Below are 19702 nucleotides of genomic sequence, written 5' to 3' on the forward strand. Positions count from 1 at the left end.
AGCACTTGTATAAGTCGCAGGTGGTGTTGTTGGTAATGCCCCACAATGCTATTTTACTTCTCGCAAATAGCCTTTCATGAAAAGCCAGCCACGCTATAAACGAAAATCTGGGTTGGGTAGAGGGAAACCAAACCAGATTATGTCAGTCAACTTTCACACCATGCTCCCATATTGATTCCCATGCCGATTTGAGAGTGAAAATGCCATTAGTGTTGGGGATTCAGACCACTAAGTCTTCAGAAAGTCTTTTATGTCCTGGTGCTAGAGATCTCATCCCAACGAGCAAGAATCGTTGGGTCATCAACATTTGTATCCCATTCATCCTCCCCAATACGCAGGACATTGACGTGATCAAATGTGTGTCGTCCAACAACCTCCACCACTAGCAGACCATTCTTATAGATCGGACCACCAGGTAACCAGGGATCATACCATAGTAAAGTGTTAGATCCCTTTTTGAGGAGATATCGTATGCATCTTGAGGCATCACCATGTGTCTTCAAAATATGTCTAAAGGTCGGAGAGCACTGCCCAAGCACATAGGTGGACCCGATTGAGTGCTTGCGTACCAAGGCATTAACCTCCTCTGATGCCTCCTCACTGTTATTTTTCCCTCATGATCATATATCAGCAAAGCAACAATAACCTCTCAAGTTTGAGAGTATCCTTAGTGAACAACAATGTAGTCACAATATGATCATATGAAGGAAGTAGTGAAGGCGACATGAGACGTGCCTTGTCCTCCTATGAGGACAATGACATGGCGGTCGAATGATCGCCACATGTCATCCACCTCATTCCCACTTTGGAGAAAAGAGAGAGAGATGGAAAGCTATGTTGGAATCACCACCTATAGTAAGGGTCCAGGACCCATAATGTAGAGTTGACTCTTGTAATGCCCTTTGGGGACTAATCGGTCCATTGGTCTATGTACGGGTCAAGTTACTATCCGGGGAAGATATTAGGCACCTCAGTTCGCCCAGTCAAGCCGGTCTTTCTATTACTTGCCTAGGCTTGGGTATAACATGCTTCGGGTAATGAAATAAAGTATAGAAAGGATAAAGAAGATAACGGCATAGGAGAGTATAAGAAAGAAATACCCAGAGGTTCAGCTGCAAGAAAATGGTTTGTATGCATGAAAGTAAAGAAAAAAATTGATAAAGGAACAGCGAAAACGCATAGAACATAAGTAATATCATGCATGGATAAATGAGATGGTAAAGAAAAGATGTGCAACTAACGTAACAAGAGTGCAGTAATGATGGTGATATGGGAAATTAGATGAGAGCTTAAGCATGCATGAGGAGGGCTTAATTTAACCCTATTTTTTAACCTAAAGCCATTTAAGTCCATGCCGTTAATTTTAGGCGTTAAATGCTAACGTGAAGAAGGTAATGAAACAATTATACCTTTTATAAGGCTTAGTTACCAAAATGCCCTTAAGTTAAAAAACAAAAAATGATAGAAGTTGCAAAAGCAAAATACCCAAATCGCCCTTTCTCCCTTTCCCTTTCCCGATCAACACTCCCTCAACCCTAGTTGGAGCTCAGCGGTGCCCCCCTTCATTTTCTCCGATCGTTCAACTCATTGGAGGGTTGGAGCTCAACGGCGTCAGCGATTTATCCTCTGGTCCCGCTGTTGGATGTAAAACAACTTGAGAGAGAGAGAGAGAGAGAGAGGGCGGGGAATGGAGATGGGTCAGGGACTAAGTTGCAGAGCCAGTTACGAACATGGTCTCTTCCGTGCTGTTCAGATTGAGCACCTGGACACCGTTGTTGCTCGAAATTGAGAGCAAAATCGTTACCAATCAGCCCCTCTCTCGTTTGTGTGTTAATTCAAACCCTAGAGTACATGGCTCGGTTTTTCTGTTTCTCATCTCCATGGATGTTGCTAATGGAAGCATAGAGTCATTGGACCACAATGGAATCGGAAACAATTGTGACATTTTAACGTTGTAGAGGCAGCGCCCAACTTGTACCGATTGCACCACAAATGGAGTAGGAACTATTGTAATTCAAAAATTACCTAGCTACTGTGAACATATTTTTGTAGATCTTAATTTAGTCATCGGATAATAACTCAGTATTCACTCTCATATCCTGTGCCAAATTCATTCTCAATCCCAGACTCCATTTTGAGTTAAAACTTGACAAGTGACCAAGGGACCTTGGTATATTCTTGTCGACAAAATTTCAGCTGCATTTGACCTACCATGTGCCGCCCCACTGGTACTGGCGTATTGCAGAGGATTTTAATTCACTAGCAAGACGTGTGTAGCCAGAAACTTCTCATGGATGCATTGGCATATGTAAGAGGGTCTTCAATTCAATTAGACTATAAAATTTGACACATGTGGCCAATTCAAACAATTAGTCATATTCTCGATAATTTGATTTACCACTTTACCCTCCTATAGGGTCAACCTAATAAAAAATGTTCTAAAAATAATAAAACAACAACAACCACCAACAAGATAAAATCAAATAAACATTTTAAAAAAGACTCTCTAGATAATGCCTTCATAGGTGTACTTTGAACTTATAACCTTCTTTTGATTGCTCATCTTATTCTCAAAGGTTCTTTTTGTCTTGATAAAAACAAACTTTCAAATTTAATTTATTACTTAACATAAAATCATTGTCAAGAGTAGTTGTTTTGCATGCTTTTTTCGAATACAAGTGAAATAATAAAATTTTACCCTCACTAAAAAAAGAAATAAAAAATAATGTTAAAATTTATTTGACACCTTAAGGGGGGCTGTCAATAAGAAAATCCCTTTTAAAAAAGTGTCTTGCTAGTTATCAGATTACAATATTTTACTGAGCTCATGATTTTGCTGAAAGTGAAGGGTGTAAATGGTCATTTTGATCAAAATAAAAAATTATGGTAAAAATGAATATATGTTGTAGGTCTAGGGTTAGAAACATAAATTTCCTTATTAAGTTTGAAAATTTTCACGTCTCTTCCCTTTGATTTCCTTGCAACTAAACTAGTCGCAGGATCATTATCTGCTCCATGTCTATGCCCGGTCTAGTTCCTCTAATAGGGGGGCAGAAATGACCACCCTACCCCCTTCCTAAACACACTGTCCGGGTGGGGTCCACCCACTATTAGAGAGACTTGGGGAAATAGACCGACAGGAAATGGAGCAGATAATTTTACGTGCAGCATATGAGCGGAAAATTATCCTTTCACGTTCTCTGCCCGGTACAGTTCCCTAGTGCCTCTAATAAGAGGGGGGTGGACCCCACTCGGGCAGGGGGTAGGTGGTCATTTCTGCCCCTAGGGGTGTCAACGGGTCCGATTCTCTAACGGTTCCGACTCTAATGTGTCAAGACTAGATCCGGACCAATAAGCTCACCTTTTCTAAATCTGAGATCCAGGACCATTAACTAATGGGTGGTCCGGTTCCGGTTCCTAATCGGGTCCAAACATGCCCTTGTTGAGCAGCCAAATGTAAAACATTTTTCCCATTGGAACGAGAAATCTCAAGCGAGCTAGAATCTTTCAAAAGCAATTCATTAACTACTGGTGTGTGTCCTCTATGTGTAATAGATTTGAGAGGGGTAGAATACTAGAATTTGAGGGACCAAGTGTCTTGCTTAGTCTTGGGTCATGTTCTAATAGCAATTGGATAACAACTGTATAATAAAAATCACTTTAACTATATGTCAAAATAGCAAAGATCATCTTTTAACATTTTAAAACAGAAAAATTGGTGCAAGACAAGTTCAAGTGTATGCATTTCTTCCGGTTCCAACAGTTCCTTAACGGTCCGGGGACCAGACTAGATCCGGACCAATAACCTATCACTAAGACCATATCCAGACCAATAAGCTATTGGGTGGGTCAATTTTGGTTCCTAACGGGATGGTTTTGGTTCGGTTACCGGATCCGATCCAAAATTGAACCCCTAACCCCCCCTATGAGAGAAACTGGACAAATCGTACTGGGCAGGAACCTGGGAGTATAAAGATCCCATATGAGCTTCGGGTTTTCATTGAAACCACTCAGCTATAGCAGAACTGGAACTTGTTTGGAACGATTATGTAAAAGATTTATAGCGATGTATTAATTTAGTAGTAGTGATTTCTTAAATAGAGAAAAACTTCACTTATATTTTGCCTCATTTAAAAAAACAAATCTAATATGAAAAAAGATTAAGAAACCAATACGCAATTACCTTATAATCCTCAATAATCCACCATTCGAAAAACATCAAACAACTCCACATGTAGTTCGAGTTCAATAATCTCCATAGGCATCCAAAAAATGGTTTGTTTCCCTTTTTTTTTTCTTCTTTAAATGGTTTGTTTCGGATTCTTCTGAAATGTGCTTTTACATACAATCATTTGCATTGGAATACTTTTGTACATGTAAGATTTTACCCGAGCTATATAAGAGAAAAATGTTCCGAGAAATTTTTCTTCGTGGGAAGCAGCCGTGCCTAATTTGTTTTGGTTGACACGAAATGGATAGGAGGAAAAAAAAAATAAAATAAAACAAGTTATGATGAAAGTAATAATTAGTTTCAGTTTTTCTCTCTTTTCTTCTAAATTTGCATTGTTGGCAAGAAATAAATAGATAGAATAAGACCAGGATGAATAGAGGGAAGACACACATGTAGGTACTAAATTGAAGCTCCATCTTTTTTAAATAGATATATCCATAATCTTTTATTGTACTAATATACTCTTCTAACATTTATATAATATATATATATATATATATATATAGTAGTAGTAGTTCTACATGACAAATCAGTTCTCTTTACCCCTACACTGTAATCCGGAGGAAGCCATTACCATTAAATTATCTCTGGTCCTACTTCCGCTTATTCTGCTGCCTTCCCTTTGCGTCTACTACTACTGTCCGTCTCTAATAGGTAGCAAACCACCGAATCCACATCATCCCCGAAGATGCTATATGCTTCAATCACTTGCAAATAACTGAACCCCATTGATAAAACCATCTCCATGCTGCTACTAAGAACAGTATCAGGAAAACCTCTCTGTGTCGCAGATTCCATCTTGGACTCCCTACTCGATGGCCCTGTCACTGCCCACACACTCGTCAGAAACAAATGACGACGCATAGCTTGAAACTGAGTCTTAACATTAGATGTCAAACATCAATTTCTGATAATAAAAAAAGCTGAAGATTAACCTTTCCTCCCCCCCCCCCCCACCCCCACCCCCACCCCCTTCTTTTTTTTGGGGGGGGGGGTTGGAGGTGGATTAGAGGGGAGTTTCCAGTTAGACGCGAAATTAGTGTTTGGTTGTCAAGAAATGAAAAAAAAAAAAAAAAAAAAAAAACATAATAAGACAACCATGACGGAATGATTGATTTTTATCTCTCCCCGAAAAATTAACACCTCAATTGCCCTCCCCGTCAATTTCCTCAATTTCCTTTAATAGAGGGAGGCGGAGTCCACTAGAGCAGTGTGTTCGGGCAGAGGGTAGGGTGGTCATTTCCACCCCCTATTAGATGGAATTGAGGAAATTGAGGGGATAACGATCCCTCTCCCCCAATTCAAAAAAATTTGAATTTTTTTCTTCTCATTTCTTGACAACCAAACATATGTTAAGTTGCATTGCAAGGGCAAGTTGGCTTTGGAACCAAGGAAGAGCAATATTTGATCCTTCTGATTTACGAATTTGAGGATATAAGATTCAGTACTTACTAGCTCCCGAGGATGATGGCTCAGCACTAGAAGTGGAAGATTCCCTGAAGCCAACCTGCTGCCTGAACTTGTCATTAGCAAGATACTCTGCCCGTGAAGCATCCATCACCATCCGCTCAATTTCTTTCTCAGTGAGCTCAAGATCTGAGTAAAATCGTCCCTCAGCAAGAAGAGCCTGTCATTAGACAACATTTAACAGTATAAGCAAATTCATCACTAACATGTTATATGTCAATGCCAATTTAATTCATCACCCACAAAATTGGTTCACTGCCCCCATTCTTTATCCAAACACATGAGGACGGGATAAATCAATAAATCAAGGTACTTGCATTATCAATTTGCTGATCTTGTTGAGCTCTGATAGCAGCCTTGACTTGATCTTTATCAATGTTTGTCTGTGAACCAAACAATGCACAGGTTATTAAAGATAAAAATTATTAACTATATAGGAGATGCGAATTAAAAATAAATGGCCAGTCATGTGAAAAGGCTTACCCCACGGAGACTGTTGAATCCAAGGCCTGCACCAATTGTCAATCGGCGTGGATCAACAAGAGAGTTGTAATGATTACCATGATGATAGCTTAAACGGATAGGAGGACTATCTGTACTGTAGCTACCATGAAAACTGTTGATAGGTTCTGCATCAATAGTGTTAGTGAGCAATTGCAATAACCAGTTTCAGTAAAAATATATACTCATTCATGTCAATCAGATTAGCACCTGTGCCATACGAATAAATATGGATAGGACGATTGTACATTTCAGATAGTGCCTGGATCTCCACATTGTTTCCATACACCTGTCACAATAAAACAATTCATTACTTCCAGAAAGGCGAGTGGGGGCATAGATTGGGGCTCACAACACAGCAGACAGGATTATTATATGAGGTAATCTTCACCAGTACATTAACATCTAGGAATGGCTATAGCTGATCTAGGATTCTTCCAGACAATATTTGATTCAATGCCTTGCTCACACACCAAATAACCAGACCTTACACCAAAATACTTATTCAGCGAGACAAAAAACAAAGTATTCTAGTAGACCATTAAAATCATCAACCACATTACCCTTTAAATAAGAACTTTCCCTCAACACGACAGTTCGGTACAACAATTCAGCAGGTTCTCTTGAACCACAAGTGACCGATTTAGACATTTTAACTATTGTTTCCATAGGGAATTCTTTAAGAAGAAATCGTAGGGTCACACACCCAAAAAGAAGCTGAAAATACTGTGGTAAATCACCATTCCAAGCTCACAGAATAATGTAATATTGCAGTCTATAACAAAAAGATTAAGATTCTTGTTCAAGAATACAAGAATGAATGCATGGGCAACAAAGATAAGCTAATGAATGCATGGGCAGCAGAGATAAGCTAAGTAGCTGTACCTTGTCTCGCCTCTTCCTCTTACAATAAGATGTGAAACCTTCTGTTATAAATTGGGAGAAATGATCCCTCTCCCTCTCCTGAATCAAAATAAACAAATAATCAGTACGAAATACTTGGAAAGATCTGAGAACAGTTAGAAAGCACAACCATAATAACCATTAATAAAACTGAATTAATTAAAAACATCACAAAATAACCATCTTAAGATCATATATCAAAACTTTAAGATACAAAAAATTCTGCATCTGAACAGGATCACAATTATAGTCAATAACAGTATAACACTTAATTCTGAGCAAGTAAATCCACCATTCTTCAATCTTCCAATGTGCACAAGACAATTCCAATTAATGCATACCATAGACTCCTTCAAGAAGATAAAAGATGGATCAATAATTTTCATATTCATAAGTTCATTTATCACTTAGAATTAAAGAAAAGCCACACAGCCTGCAAAATAAAAGTTGTTGGGTGTGGCCATGTGGCTGTGTGACTAGGGGCTTTGCATACAGCACCAAACCTTTTGACACGAAGACTATCATGCACACGAAATTTGGAAGAAGAAAAAGAAAAATGATACAGATTTGGTGAAGCTGACTGATGGTGAATTCTAGGAAGTAGGAACCAAAACCAGCAACTGAGATTTAATTAAGCAGAGAAAAAGCGAGTCTGATGTGGCCAAAATTCTGGTTGAGTGGGCTAACAGGGAAGGACAATAAACCCTTAAAGTTTGATAACAAAAATAGTAACTTGCTAAAACTGGAGTTCAGAATTAGTAACCACAAGAGAATAGAAACTAGAGTAGAATAACAAAAGAAAACAAAATAGAAAGTGGGGAATGAAATTAGTCACTAAGGAAACAAAATAAGGAGGAGTAACAGATATAGAAACTAGAGCATGCAAGTTGCTGCCGCAGGTCATCACAAGAGAAAACAAAGAACTGCAGCTACTAAGGATTTGTGGACTGATAAGGTGGTTGTTCCTGCACCGTAATCAAAATTCTGAAACTGAGAACATTGCATCAAGGAATCAGTGAACAAAATAGCAAGTCAAAATTCAAACAGAAAAGCGAAACAATACTGATGTGTGCAAGGTGCAACTAATGGAGAAATATAACCTTAAGGAAAGAAGGAAAAGAACACAGAAGATAGAAGGAGGAGGATATGAATTAGGCCTCCCACATAGAACTTGACTAGCATCTCACCAGTCAACTGGGCTTCCCAACAAGCTACTTTAGCATCCCCTCAAGGTTGTTATTGCATCTCACAGCAAAGAGCATAATTTTGTTGTCAAAAATCATTGGAGGGTCTAGGCCCTTCTCCTTTATTTATAACACCATAACAATCACTAAAGTAGGAAACACCAACGTATCATAGGAGGGATCTCTTACAACTTAAGTCTCTCTTTAAAATAGAAGTTATTTTAGAACATTACAAAATATAAACTTACTACTTAATCCTGTATAGGACTTAAATCCCTAATTTCAAGCTTATATAATTGACCCATTACAACAGTAAACCCAAAAATATCAAGCCCACAGCCCATACAATCCATTGAGCACTCAAATAAAGCCTAACTTAAACCAAACTTGAATCGTAGGATCAATTGGACCCCCCCCCCCCCCAAAAAAAAAATGTCTTCTTTTCTTGCTGGAATTCTGCATCACTGATACATTCCACTATTAAATCCATAAGTTGCCTCAGATAAAGGCACATTTAGTAGAGGGTCCAGTTATCACAGTTGATAAAAACTACAAATCTAAATTGTACATTTTGTTTTCGGATCTCATCTATGATTCTGTAAGTTTCTTCCTTTCCTTCTTACCATTCTTCCATTTATTTATTTATTTATTTTTTTTTGGGGGGGTGTTTGATAAGCAAGTAAGCAACTATTTGGTGATATTCACAGAGAAAGAGAACACAACGTAGTAGTACAACAACAAGAACAACAAAGAAATCTCTAACAGAGTTATGAGTATAATGACAATTAACCTCAATACATTAAAACCCACCCCAAACCTGGGCTGACATATCATAGAAGTATATCATCTCCAAAACATATTCTTTTTGAACAACCCCTTGCTTTGCCAATCATCAGCCACCCCATTAGCACTTCTTAAGCATCTATTGGAACCAAACTTGCATTTAAAACAAGGTACCATAAAAGCCTTTTTTAGAGGGTGTACCATGTTCCACCACCAAATCCTCCCACCATGATGGCACAAGTGAATTTAATCTCTTTCTGCAGGTTAGTTTGCTTTTTGTGCAGGTTAGTTTTCACTATGCGTCATGGGCCATTGTGTTGGCCCCAATACGGATTCGTGGACAGGCCAAGTCTCAGAGAACTGCTACCCTGGTTCATACGTTTCTGGGTTTTATCATTCTATAAAGAGGGACAGACAGAGTATCTGGCCCCCATATTTAGAGTGGTGGGGTTGAAGAGGAGGGGAGGCACATTCTTGAAGAAGACCCAACCACTGAGGCTGTGGATAATCCAAACTTCACATATGTGAATCTAGCATCTAGCCCAACTGGCAAAAGAGCCACATGGCCAGGCAAGAAAGAATGCAGAGATTCAATGAGACAGGTGATAAAAAGAAGTAAATAGAACAGACATAGACTATAAATGCTCAGGGCAATGACCAATGTTTGTTTTAGCATAATGTAATGCTCCCCAAGAGCCTTTTTACACCTTAATATACGCAGCAGTTGTCCATTCAAGCCACCCCATAGCACTCCCTAATTAAATTCCTCAATTTGAAATAGTCAAAAGTGGCCGACTTTCAGCAGTCGCATCAACATATTTTTTTTGGGTTAAAAAAAAGAAGTACCACTACCTTTGCCTTTCAAACGTAAAATTGAAGGTGGGCATAAACAATTGTACATCAAAGAGGCACGCATCAACATTTGTACACCAAAGAGTGCCACTACCTTTGCCTTGCTAACCTAAAATTGAAGGCGGGCCAATGATTGCTGCATGCCTCTACCCCTCTCCAACTGTGTGCCACATGAGTTGGTGTTTCACCCCTTTGTCATGTCACTTAGCCCTTCCGCTCCAGTAAATAAAGGGGTGGGTGTTCAGACCCACCAGAGAGAGTGAGCACACACTTGAGAACTTGCCCAAATTCTGGTCTCCAGTTTCAGTGGTGTCTGCACTAAGTTCAGCCCAGGCTCAAAGGGTGACACCTTTGAGAGCAACCAACAGATTTCATCAAAAAAACCAATGGATGTCCTGATATCAGATCCAACTAATGGTACAACATGACATAAGAACTCTTTCTTGCACCTAATCAGCACTACACAATAGAATATCCCACATATGAATCACCCTGGCCACTCCACCCTCAGCTAGATCTTCAGCCAAGGAGCTCTTCCTGCTTGTTATTTCTAGTGAAATATAACATTTCCTCCTACTAAAAAATTCTAGCTTTTTGAATCAAGGAGAACTCCAAGGGCCTCTGATGCAGCTTTGCCACTAGGGCAAATAAGAGTGCTTTTTTTTTAATTGTGGGGGTTGATTTTGTAATTTGACTTTTTCTTAGATAATGTTAGTAGTAGTTGGTTTCAAAGTCAGTTTAAGAGTTTTGTTTCAGTTTAGAGTTCAGTTAGGAGACTTTTTATTTTCTTATTTAAAAACAAACATGTAATCAACGCAAGATAGTCTTGAATTGAAGATTGAATGAGATTTGAGTTCGGTTTGCCCCTCGTGGTTGTGGAGCTGCGTTTGTTCTCCTCTTCCCTCATTCCTGTTCGATTCTTTCATCTTTTCTCAGGTCAGACTTACTCTTCTAACCTTTTTCTTCCACATTTATCTCGTTTTATCTCATCTTCTTTTAAACCTATATGGTGTGCTTTGAATTTTGGGCGATAGTTGTAGCCCAACAGTATTGGATCAAACTAATTGTTGTTCAAGCTGTTGGAACTGAGATTCTGGGGTTTGTTTTCATCCCCTGCTGTGAGAATCAGATCTGCAACTGGAACCAAAACCTGTACTTACCACCAGGTTCAGTTTCAATCATTAAATATTACTTTTCTGCTTGTTAATTTGGGTGTTTGTTGAATCGTTTCAATAGTCCTAAGGATTGGACCACTCCCAAAAATTTTGTTTGGATTGGATATCCATTGACAAAGATACCTCGCTTGAAACCAGTTCGAGTTTCTTGTGAGGAAGAAGAGGGTCTCTTCTTCCTATTACCACTAAAAGCAATTTTTACAGTATTTACACTAAAGCCCCTCCACTTCGAAGTTTCTTTTATTTCATCCCATGCTTGTTTTGACTTCCAAAATAGTCCATTCTCTTAAGATTTTAATTCCAGATATATGCCAGCTAATATTTACTTAAGGACTTATTCTGCTTCAGAAATTATGGATTAGCCACTGAACCTTTAATTTGAGTTCTATTAATCTGTTGGGCCCATTGCGAACCCCCCGAATAAGGTTTCTGAACCCTGGGATCGCATCAATTTCCCCTTAAGAGTCATTCACCCAGTATAAGTGTGAATGCCATTCATCTTTGACCTGCTGGTATCTATGCGCAATACGAAGTTCATTACTCATGACAATTATTAAATAGTCTAATTTGCTTATGAAGATTCTTTTTGGGTAATAAATTTGCTTATGAGATGTTCAGACAAAATAGAAACCATTTCAAAAGACCTAATCTGAGTCTATGGAATTCCATTGTCAGTAGGGTTCAAGCTTTTTAAAAAGGAGTCTGGACCTTTCTTGTACTTTTTTGGAGGGAGGAGGGAGGAGGGAGGTGAGGGGAATAATTTGAATGAAGAAATCATTTAGAGATTTGAAAGAGAAATCATCAACCATGGATCTCTCAGCTGTAATAGCAGCCATTGTTACTTTGCATCTGTTTTATTCTTCAGCAACTGTTCTTCTACTTCAATCTCCAGTCTTAAACTACGCATACAACATAAACTCAAAGAAACTACACTGAATAGGTCAGTTGCCGATTTGCTGACTTATAACAATGATTAAATTCTCACTCAAACTAAATCTGATTCAAGAATTGATACTATTCACAGTTCTTTATTCCTACTTGATTTTGAATTACTTAGCACTGTAATAGTAGATCTAGGATTATTTTGACCTAGTGGACTAGGACTCTCAACTCAGCCAGTGTTTTATGCTGCCAGTCCCAAGCCCAGACAAGGGCTGCTGCATCAGGTCAGCAGCAACCCCTCCCCCCCCCCCCCTCCCCCAAAAAAAAAAAAAAAGAATAAAAAAAAGTTAAACCCTTTTTTGCATGGATCCTAGAACCTTATATTTTTTGCCTTATGCTAGGGCATCCCCTGGAAGCAACGCGCTAAGCTTTGTTTTGACCTAGGTGTAGTGAATAGTGAGCAAGGGTTAGCTAGGGCGTTCCCTGTAAACGACACACTACTTCGATACCCGGTTGCGGCGATAAGTAGAAAAGGGTTCTCGCAACATGTAAGGAAACTAGTCTAGAAGTGTAGGATAAGATTAGCATCTTGGAACATATGATCCCTACCAGGAAAGAGATTAGAATTGATAGATGTTATGAGGAGAAGAATTAACATAACTTGTATTTAAGAGACTAGGTAGAAGAACATAAATGCTAAGGATTTGGATGACTATAAACTTTTGTATATTGGGGATAGAAGTAAGAGAAGTGGGGTGGGCAGAGTAGCGGATAAAGATTTGAAAAATAATGTTGTAGATGCTAAAAGAGTTGGTTTTATGATTATATCCATCAAGCTTGTGCTGGAGAAAGAGATTATCAATATAATTAGCGCTTTGGCACCCCAAATAGAATTGGATGAAAATAGCAAGAGACAATTTCAGGAACACATGGATGGACTAGTGCAAAGTTTTAGTCAAGGAGAAAAGATTATAGGGGAACATCTAAATGTTTATCTTGAAAGATAGTAGAGGCTATGAAAGAGTTCATGGAGGATACGGTTTTGGAGAAAGGAATGAAAAGAGGACTTCAATTTTAGATTTTGTGGTGACTTATGATTTTCCATAGTAAACACATACATCGAAAAGCGAGAGGAACATTTAGTAACCTTAAAAAATAGGCATTGTAGTAGTCAAAGAGATTTCTTTATAACTATAGAAGGACCAATAGATTGCTATGTAAGAGCCTAACCACACAACATAGATTAGTCGTCATAGATATGTGTGTCTCAAAATGTTGACTCGTAAAAAAGGTGAAATTATTTGCAGGATAAGGTGGTGGAACTTAAAGGAAAAAACTTAATGAAGTTCTAGATTGGTAGGAGACCAACTAGAAGCCAAATAAACAGGTTCTGATCTGAACAGGTAGTTCGGTTAGGCTAAAATTGGTGAAAGTGTAAATTACGGTTAGGGTTTGATGGTACCTTGGGTTTAATGGTAGGGTTAGGGTAAGTTGATGTAGAGGTATCTTCAAGTGAAGGTCCTGAGATGTTTTGATGGAGTTAGGTATATAAACTTGAATGGACAACAGGTAAGGTTTAGGTTTTCTGGGTTTTGAAAAAATGAAAGAAGAGGGTATCTAGGGTTGAGGATGGTCACCTAGGGCTGATACCTGGATTGAGTTTCCCTTATGATGAGAGGAGAGTTCGATCTAAAAAAAAGGAAGGATTTTGAAGGCTGATTTAGTCTAGACAGAATTTAGGTTATTGGAATGATGTCAGCTATGGAAGGGATACTAGGGTTTGGTTTAGAGGAAGAAGAAGGATTTGGGTTGGGGATGATGCACTCACTTGTCTGAAATTATTCTTGACCCATGCGGAGAATTTCCAGCAGCTGAGAATGTTCATTCAAGAATTGGCTAGGGCAGAACTGGAGCTTGAATGGAGAGTGATGGAATGGAGTTGGGGAAGGCTATCTCAGCATTGGCATCTCACCCATCCTATCTCAGGATTTTCACAAAGGCTCAAGCCAATATTTCATTAATATTCGTGCACAATGCTGGCCTCCCTTACAAACTTATATAGAAGACTCAAAAATAGACTTAAACACTAAAAAGGAAAGGCCTAACCCTATCCTTAACTAATAAGGTAACCTAAATTGAATAGAAAGTGAAATAATAAAGAAAACGGACTCAAAATAAGACTCTAACTAAACTAATGAAGCAAATCCTGTTCCCTACTTTCTACCCATATTTTAGGATCATTAAATTGGCCAATTACAAAGTAAAGCTATGGGTCGCCTAGCAGCCTTGACAACTATGCTACGTGAATCTAAAGGAAAATGATAGACACCTAGGGAAATTTGGTGGAGGGATGATGAAGTTCAAGCTGCCATTACAGCTAAGAAATAATTGTTTTGAAGACATGGCAAAGGACTAATGATGAAGAGGATTTTAAAAGGTATAAAAAATTTACTAAAAATGAAGCTAAGAAGATTGTGGGAAAAGCAAGGGCGAAGAAATATGAGGATCTTCATAAGCATTTGAGCACAAAGGAAGAGGGAAAACCTGTCTATAAAAAATAGCTAAAATGAGGGAAAGGAAGAGGAGATTTCAACTATGTCAGATATATGATAAAGTTCAGTAAAGGATGAGGACATTAGAGAGAGATGGAAAAACTATTCTACATTTTACTAAATGATGATATTTTAAGAAATAGTGTCCTGGAAAGTGGACAACCATAAAAAAGATACCATAGGTCATATTATAAAAATAAAAATAAAAAGATACCATAGGTCATATTATAAAAATAAAAATAAAAATATACCATAGGTCATAGATATACGAAAAATTAAGGTGCTTGAAGTAAAAAAAGCTTTAAGGAGGATGAAAGTAGGTAATGCACCAGGTCCAAATGGGATTCCATTAGAAGTGTGGAAGAGCTTAAGAATTAGTGGTTTCTCTATGCTTTCTAAGTTGTTTAATAAAGTTATAATTATCAACACAAAAAATGTCAAATGAATGGAGGGAAAGCATTGTAGTTCCAATTAATAAAAATAAAGGTGATATTCAAAGTTGTAACAACTTTAGAGGCATAAATCTTATGAGTCGTAATATGATATTATGGGAGAGTTATTGAAAATATTACAGATAACCAGTTTGGTTTTATGCTAGGAAGATCAACAACAAAACTATTTATTTACTTTCCTAGACTCATGGAAAGATGTAGAGAATGTAAGAAGGATCTCCATACGGTCTTTATTGACAGAGAAAAAACTGACATCAGAGTCCCTAAAGAGTTAATTTTGGCAGGTATTAGAGAAGAGATGTGTTTCAAGTACATATGAGGACATAGTTGAAGTCTTAAAGATATGTATAATGGTGTGGCGACTAGTGTGAAATCTGTGGAGACAAGGTACTGAATTCCCAATTACAATTGGGTTGCATCAAGGATCAGCTTTAAGCCCATATTTGTTTACGCTAATCATAGATAAATTGACTTGAGCCTTCAAGATCAGATCCCTTAGTGTATGCTTTTTTGCTGAGGACATTATTTTGGTGGATTAAACTAAAGAAGGGATAAACGTCAAGTTGGAATTATGGAGACCTACCTTGGAGTCGAAAGGCTCAAAGACAAGTAGAACAAAAAAATAGGGCATATGGTGTGTAAATTTAGTGACAATAGGACGGATAGTAAGGTGATGAAAATTGATGAGGGAGATACTGCAGAGTGATTATTTTAGGTACATGTGCTCAATCATTAATAAAGAAAGAGAAATAGAGATGATAGCACACAAAGAATTAAAATAGGATGGATGAAGTGGAGAGTTGCATCCGGAGTGTTGTGTAATCAACTTATTCCTTCAAAACTGTAAGGAAAATTTTATAGGATAGTCATACGACCGACAATATGTATGGAGCTGAATAATGGACAGTAAAGAAACATCATATAGATAAACTTAGTGTAGTTAAGATGAGGATGTTGAGATAAATGAGTGGTAAAATTACAACAGATAAAATAAGGAATGATCATATTAGAGCTGATTTAAGAGTAGCTCCAATACATGAAAATCTGTGAGAATGTCGTTTGAGGTGGCATGGACACATGCAACGGAGGTCTTTAGATGCTCAAGTACAGAGGAGAGATCTGATTCAGATTGAAGGAGCTAAAAGAGCCAGGGCTAAACCTAAAATGACTCCAGAAGTGGCCAGGAAATACAGGCATAGCTTAGGCCTTGTTACAAGTATGGCTTTGAATAGAGCTGATAGGAGGGGAAGGATCCATGTAGCCAACCCCATTTAGTTGGGATAAGACTGAGTTGAGTTGACTAGAACTCTCAACTCCTAATTCTATTGGAACAAGGACTTATGTCAATAGGAATTATAATTTCTGGCCTTTTGCAACAAGGAATCTTACTCTTAGAACAATTAGGACTCCTTACACTCTTCCACTGCATCATGAACATTAAGCTGTAGTCATTAAGACTTCCTCCCCCGTATGGTAGCTGATCTAGGCAAAATCAGCTCCTCCCTAATATGAACGGCATATGCTCAAGTTAAAAGTGATTAAATATCAAATTCTGAAATGATTATAAATCTATAAACGGAAATCTCATACAATTCATGCTATAACATGTTACCAACTCAGTGAGGTCCAAGTATTATGTCACTTTAGAGGTTGAAATGTCTCACTTGGAGCACCTGTTCTCCCCAACTAAGTCACAGTGATATTGAACAGGCTAAACATTGAACAGGGATTCAAAAACAAACCTAAATAGCAAAAAGGCAAGAATAAAGGATTCATTTTTCTGAAGGAAACATTTTCATGGGCATACCATGTAATCGATACACAATTGCCTAATCAAATCATATGCTTCAGTGTCCCCATACACTTGATCTGCAACAGCACGGAACAGGCAGTTTCCATCCTCCACCATTCGTCTAACTTCTAAACCCTTGACTCGTCTTATATCAATCTCAAACTGGCGTTCTCTCTCCTGAAATGGAAACAATAATTTAATGTTTTTGCACTAGTTCAGTAAGCTACTAAACTTCCTTTCCATTGTAATGGAAAAAGGAAACAATCAGCCTCTTACGTTACACACAAAAGAAAACACAAAATTGGGCACCAGGCTTAGGTCTCCAAGAGAGCTAGATAACTACAAAGACAAGTAAACCAAATTGGAACCTTGATCTATAGGAAAACAAAATTTTTATCTACAGAAAAATAAATATAAGTTTCCACATGCTGGATGCAAGTTGTCATTAAAAAGATACAACACTGAGTTAAATAATTTCTAACCCAGTAACAAAACAAATTCACTCACCGCATCGTCATAGGAGGATCCAAAACATGGAGTCTGTTCATCTGCACTATTGTAACCCTCCCCTTCACCATAGGGCCTGGGAGAAGAAGGTCGTGAACCAGATGGGGAAGTCCGGGCTGTAACAGGCCAGGCCACTGATCTTCTAGAAGATCCAATCCGACCGGTGTTTGAATTGCCCAAAACAGTTCTCCTTGAACTCGGGTTTGCTACCAGGGGCTTAGGTGGTGGGACTGGAGGAGGAGGGGGATAGGAGCTACTAGAGACAATCTGCGAAGAACCACCACTCGATCCTTGATTTTCATCTAACTCGAGGTTCTCTGAAATCCGTATGTTGCCAAACTCATTCGTGACGACCCCAAAATCCACAGCATCCTCATCAATAGTTTTCTCCTTGTCAAAAAATTCATCAGACACATTTTCGTTTTGCCCAAACTGATTGCTTTCAGGCAGTAATTCACCAGGCTTAGCTGACTTATCATCATCTCCATTTCCACAAAGATCCAGAAGATCATCTGAAGCCCCTGGTTCCTGCACATCCTCCTGTTCCTCTTCCTTGAGAGGAGAAGAAAGCTGCGGTGTGACGAGTTGCTGTATAGGAGCCGAAGAAGAGCTAGGCAAGGACGACCGACTAGGGTTCGATGAAGAACCAGAGGAGCCACGCTGAACCAAAATACGAGTCATCTTTGTTCTATTTCCACTTTCCGGCTGAAACTACTCTTGTTTCCAGTCTCCCTTCAAAACTCAGAGGTTAAAAGTGCGAGGTTTATCACGCGCCCTGGCCTTGGGAACGGTGACGCCAATACCTTGGCTGAACGACTTTTTCCAGCCCAGCGCCTTCTGCTCCTCCCGAATCAATCTCTGCATCCCCCTAACAATTCTCATGAGACCCAGACCTTGACCTAAAGAACAGACTCAAATTTGTCAGAAAAGACCTTCTTTTGCAATACCAAATTAACCTTCGAAGCTAACAAGCAATTCACCAACCCAAATGAAGTAGTTCCTCCGGAATCCAACGAATAACAAAAACTACCGAGGATCCGCTCGCGAATATGCGGCTCTGCGACCAAAACCATCAATATGCATGCAAATGAGCCAAAAAACCCTAAAAGAACTCAAAAGTTTTCCTTCCAAAACCCCTTAATCGTCAATAACATCAGCCACTTAAAAGAGGAAAATGTCCAAAACACACGAAATCAGATAAATTCAAAAGTAAACAAAAAAAAAATCGCAATAATTCGCAAAAGCCCCGACAAGATTGAACAGACTGACCTGGTAGACATAGACCCCAAAGCATCTGAGATCTGCAATAGTTGAGAAGCTCAATCAGTTCGAATGATTCACGACAAGTGAAGAATATGACGGATATCAGGTGAGAAACTCTAGGGTTTTCAGATAAATACGGAGCTCGAACTCAGACTCACACTCACGAAGACACTCAAGAAGGGAGGAATCAAGAAGCGTAGAGCTGAAGAAAAGTATTTATTTTCTTCGCACAGAGGAAAACAGACCTGCAGAGAGGTGGGAGGCTGCCTTTTATCGTGAGAAGGCGCACTGTCCCGTGACGAGGATTGCCAGCGACGTCTCGTCGCCGGTTTAACGAACACGTGGTTACACGCTAAGGGTTCGATTTACGTGCACGATCGCAAGGATGGAAAAGCGTGCGTGAGATCACGCTCTCAGACCCACACAGTTCTTGCGCATACGGAGGCACTTTTATGCTGTTTTTTAGGTTTGCAACGTGAAGGAACTAAACTCAAAAAATTGGGAGAATAACAAGTGGCATAGGCATTTGAGCTTATTTGGAAGAATTCAGATTAGAGTTCTCTTTTTTGTTGATTTATTTTGAGATTTATGTTGTGAACAGATTAATTATAATAAGTGTGGCATTTATTTTAGTCCTAATGTTTCAAGACTTATTTCACCGAGTGAATTAAGTTTGGATGCTTTTCTTGGGTATCAATATTTTTTATTCTCACTCCAAGGTTAAAGACCTTGTTCCCATCATAAACCTGGTGGAGAAGAAACTAACAGGATGGAAAGCATCTCACTTTACCTATGTGGGTAGAGAGATAACTTGATTCAATCAGTCCCTACGGTAATTCCATCTTATTGGATTATTTGTTTTCGCTTTCTTGCTAGAGTCTGTAAAAAGTTGGATCCAATATGCTTTACATTTGTGGATAAGAATAAATCTCATGTAGTTGTTTGGGACATAAAATGTCGATCAAAGATTTTAGGAGGCTTAGGAATTAGATATGCTAATGTGGCTCTCTTAACCAAGTCTGGTTGGTGGCTTTTAACTAACCCTGATAGCATTTAGGCCTCTGGCCTTCATTCTAATATTTCTCATCAAGGAATCTTCTTAATAGCAGGGTTGTTCAAAAGTGAGATCATGGGTTTGGAATAATATCACCAGTGTTC

The 19702-nt window shown here is 38.7% G+C and overlaps 2 protein-coding genes across 3 annotated transcripts in view; both read right to left on the minus strand.

Moving 5' to 3' along the window:
* Positions 1–13101, minus strand: part of LOC122658494 (nicalin-1) — a 48649-nt gene extending 35548 nt beyond the window's left edge. The window contains exon 1 of the mRNA XM_043853483.1: positions 13097–13101. The gene's annotated coding sequence lies outside the window, so the exon portion shown is untranslated. The remainder of the gene's footprint in view (positions 1–13096) is intronic.
* LOC122658501 (OVARIAN TUMOR DOMAIN-containing deubiquitinating enzyme 6) lies at positions 4758–18778 on the minus strand. 2 transcript variants are annotated; one of them, XM_043853495.1, is made up of 10 exons: positions 18551–18778; positions 18266–18338; positions 17282–18180; positions 16790–16951; positions 7085–7162; positions 6410–6488; positions 6182–6327; positions 6016–6081; positions 5684–5858; positions 4758–5058 (listed from the first exon to the last, which is right to left on the minus strand). In XM_043853495.1, the coding sequence occupies exons 3-10, from the start codon at positions 17960–17962 to the stop codon at positions 4835–4837; spliced, it is 1611 nt and encodes a 536-aa protein (XP_043709430.1). In that variant the 5' UTR covers positions 17963–18180; positions 18266–18338; positions 18551–18778; the 3' UTR covers positions 4758–4834. The 2 variants fall into 2 exon arrangements, with proteins under 2 accessions (XP_043709430.1, XP_043709437.1); XM_043853502.1 differs by lacking the exon at positions 18266–18338.
* Positions 18779–19702: the final 924 nt, after the last annotated feature.

Source organism: Telopea speciosissima, chromosome 1 (assembly GCF_018873765.1).
Source record: "Telopea speciosissima isolate NSW1024214 ecotype Mountain lineage chromosome 1, Tspe_v1, whole genome shotgun sequence".
In the NCBI taxonomy this organism is placed as follows: domain Eukaryota; kingdom Viridiplantae; phylum Streptophyta; class Magnoliopsida; order Proteales; family Proteaceae; genus Telopea; species Telopea speciosissima.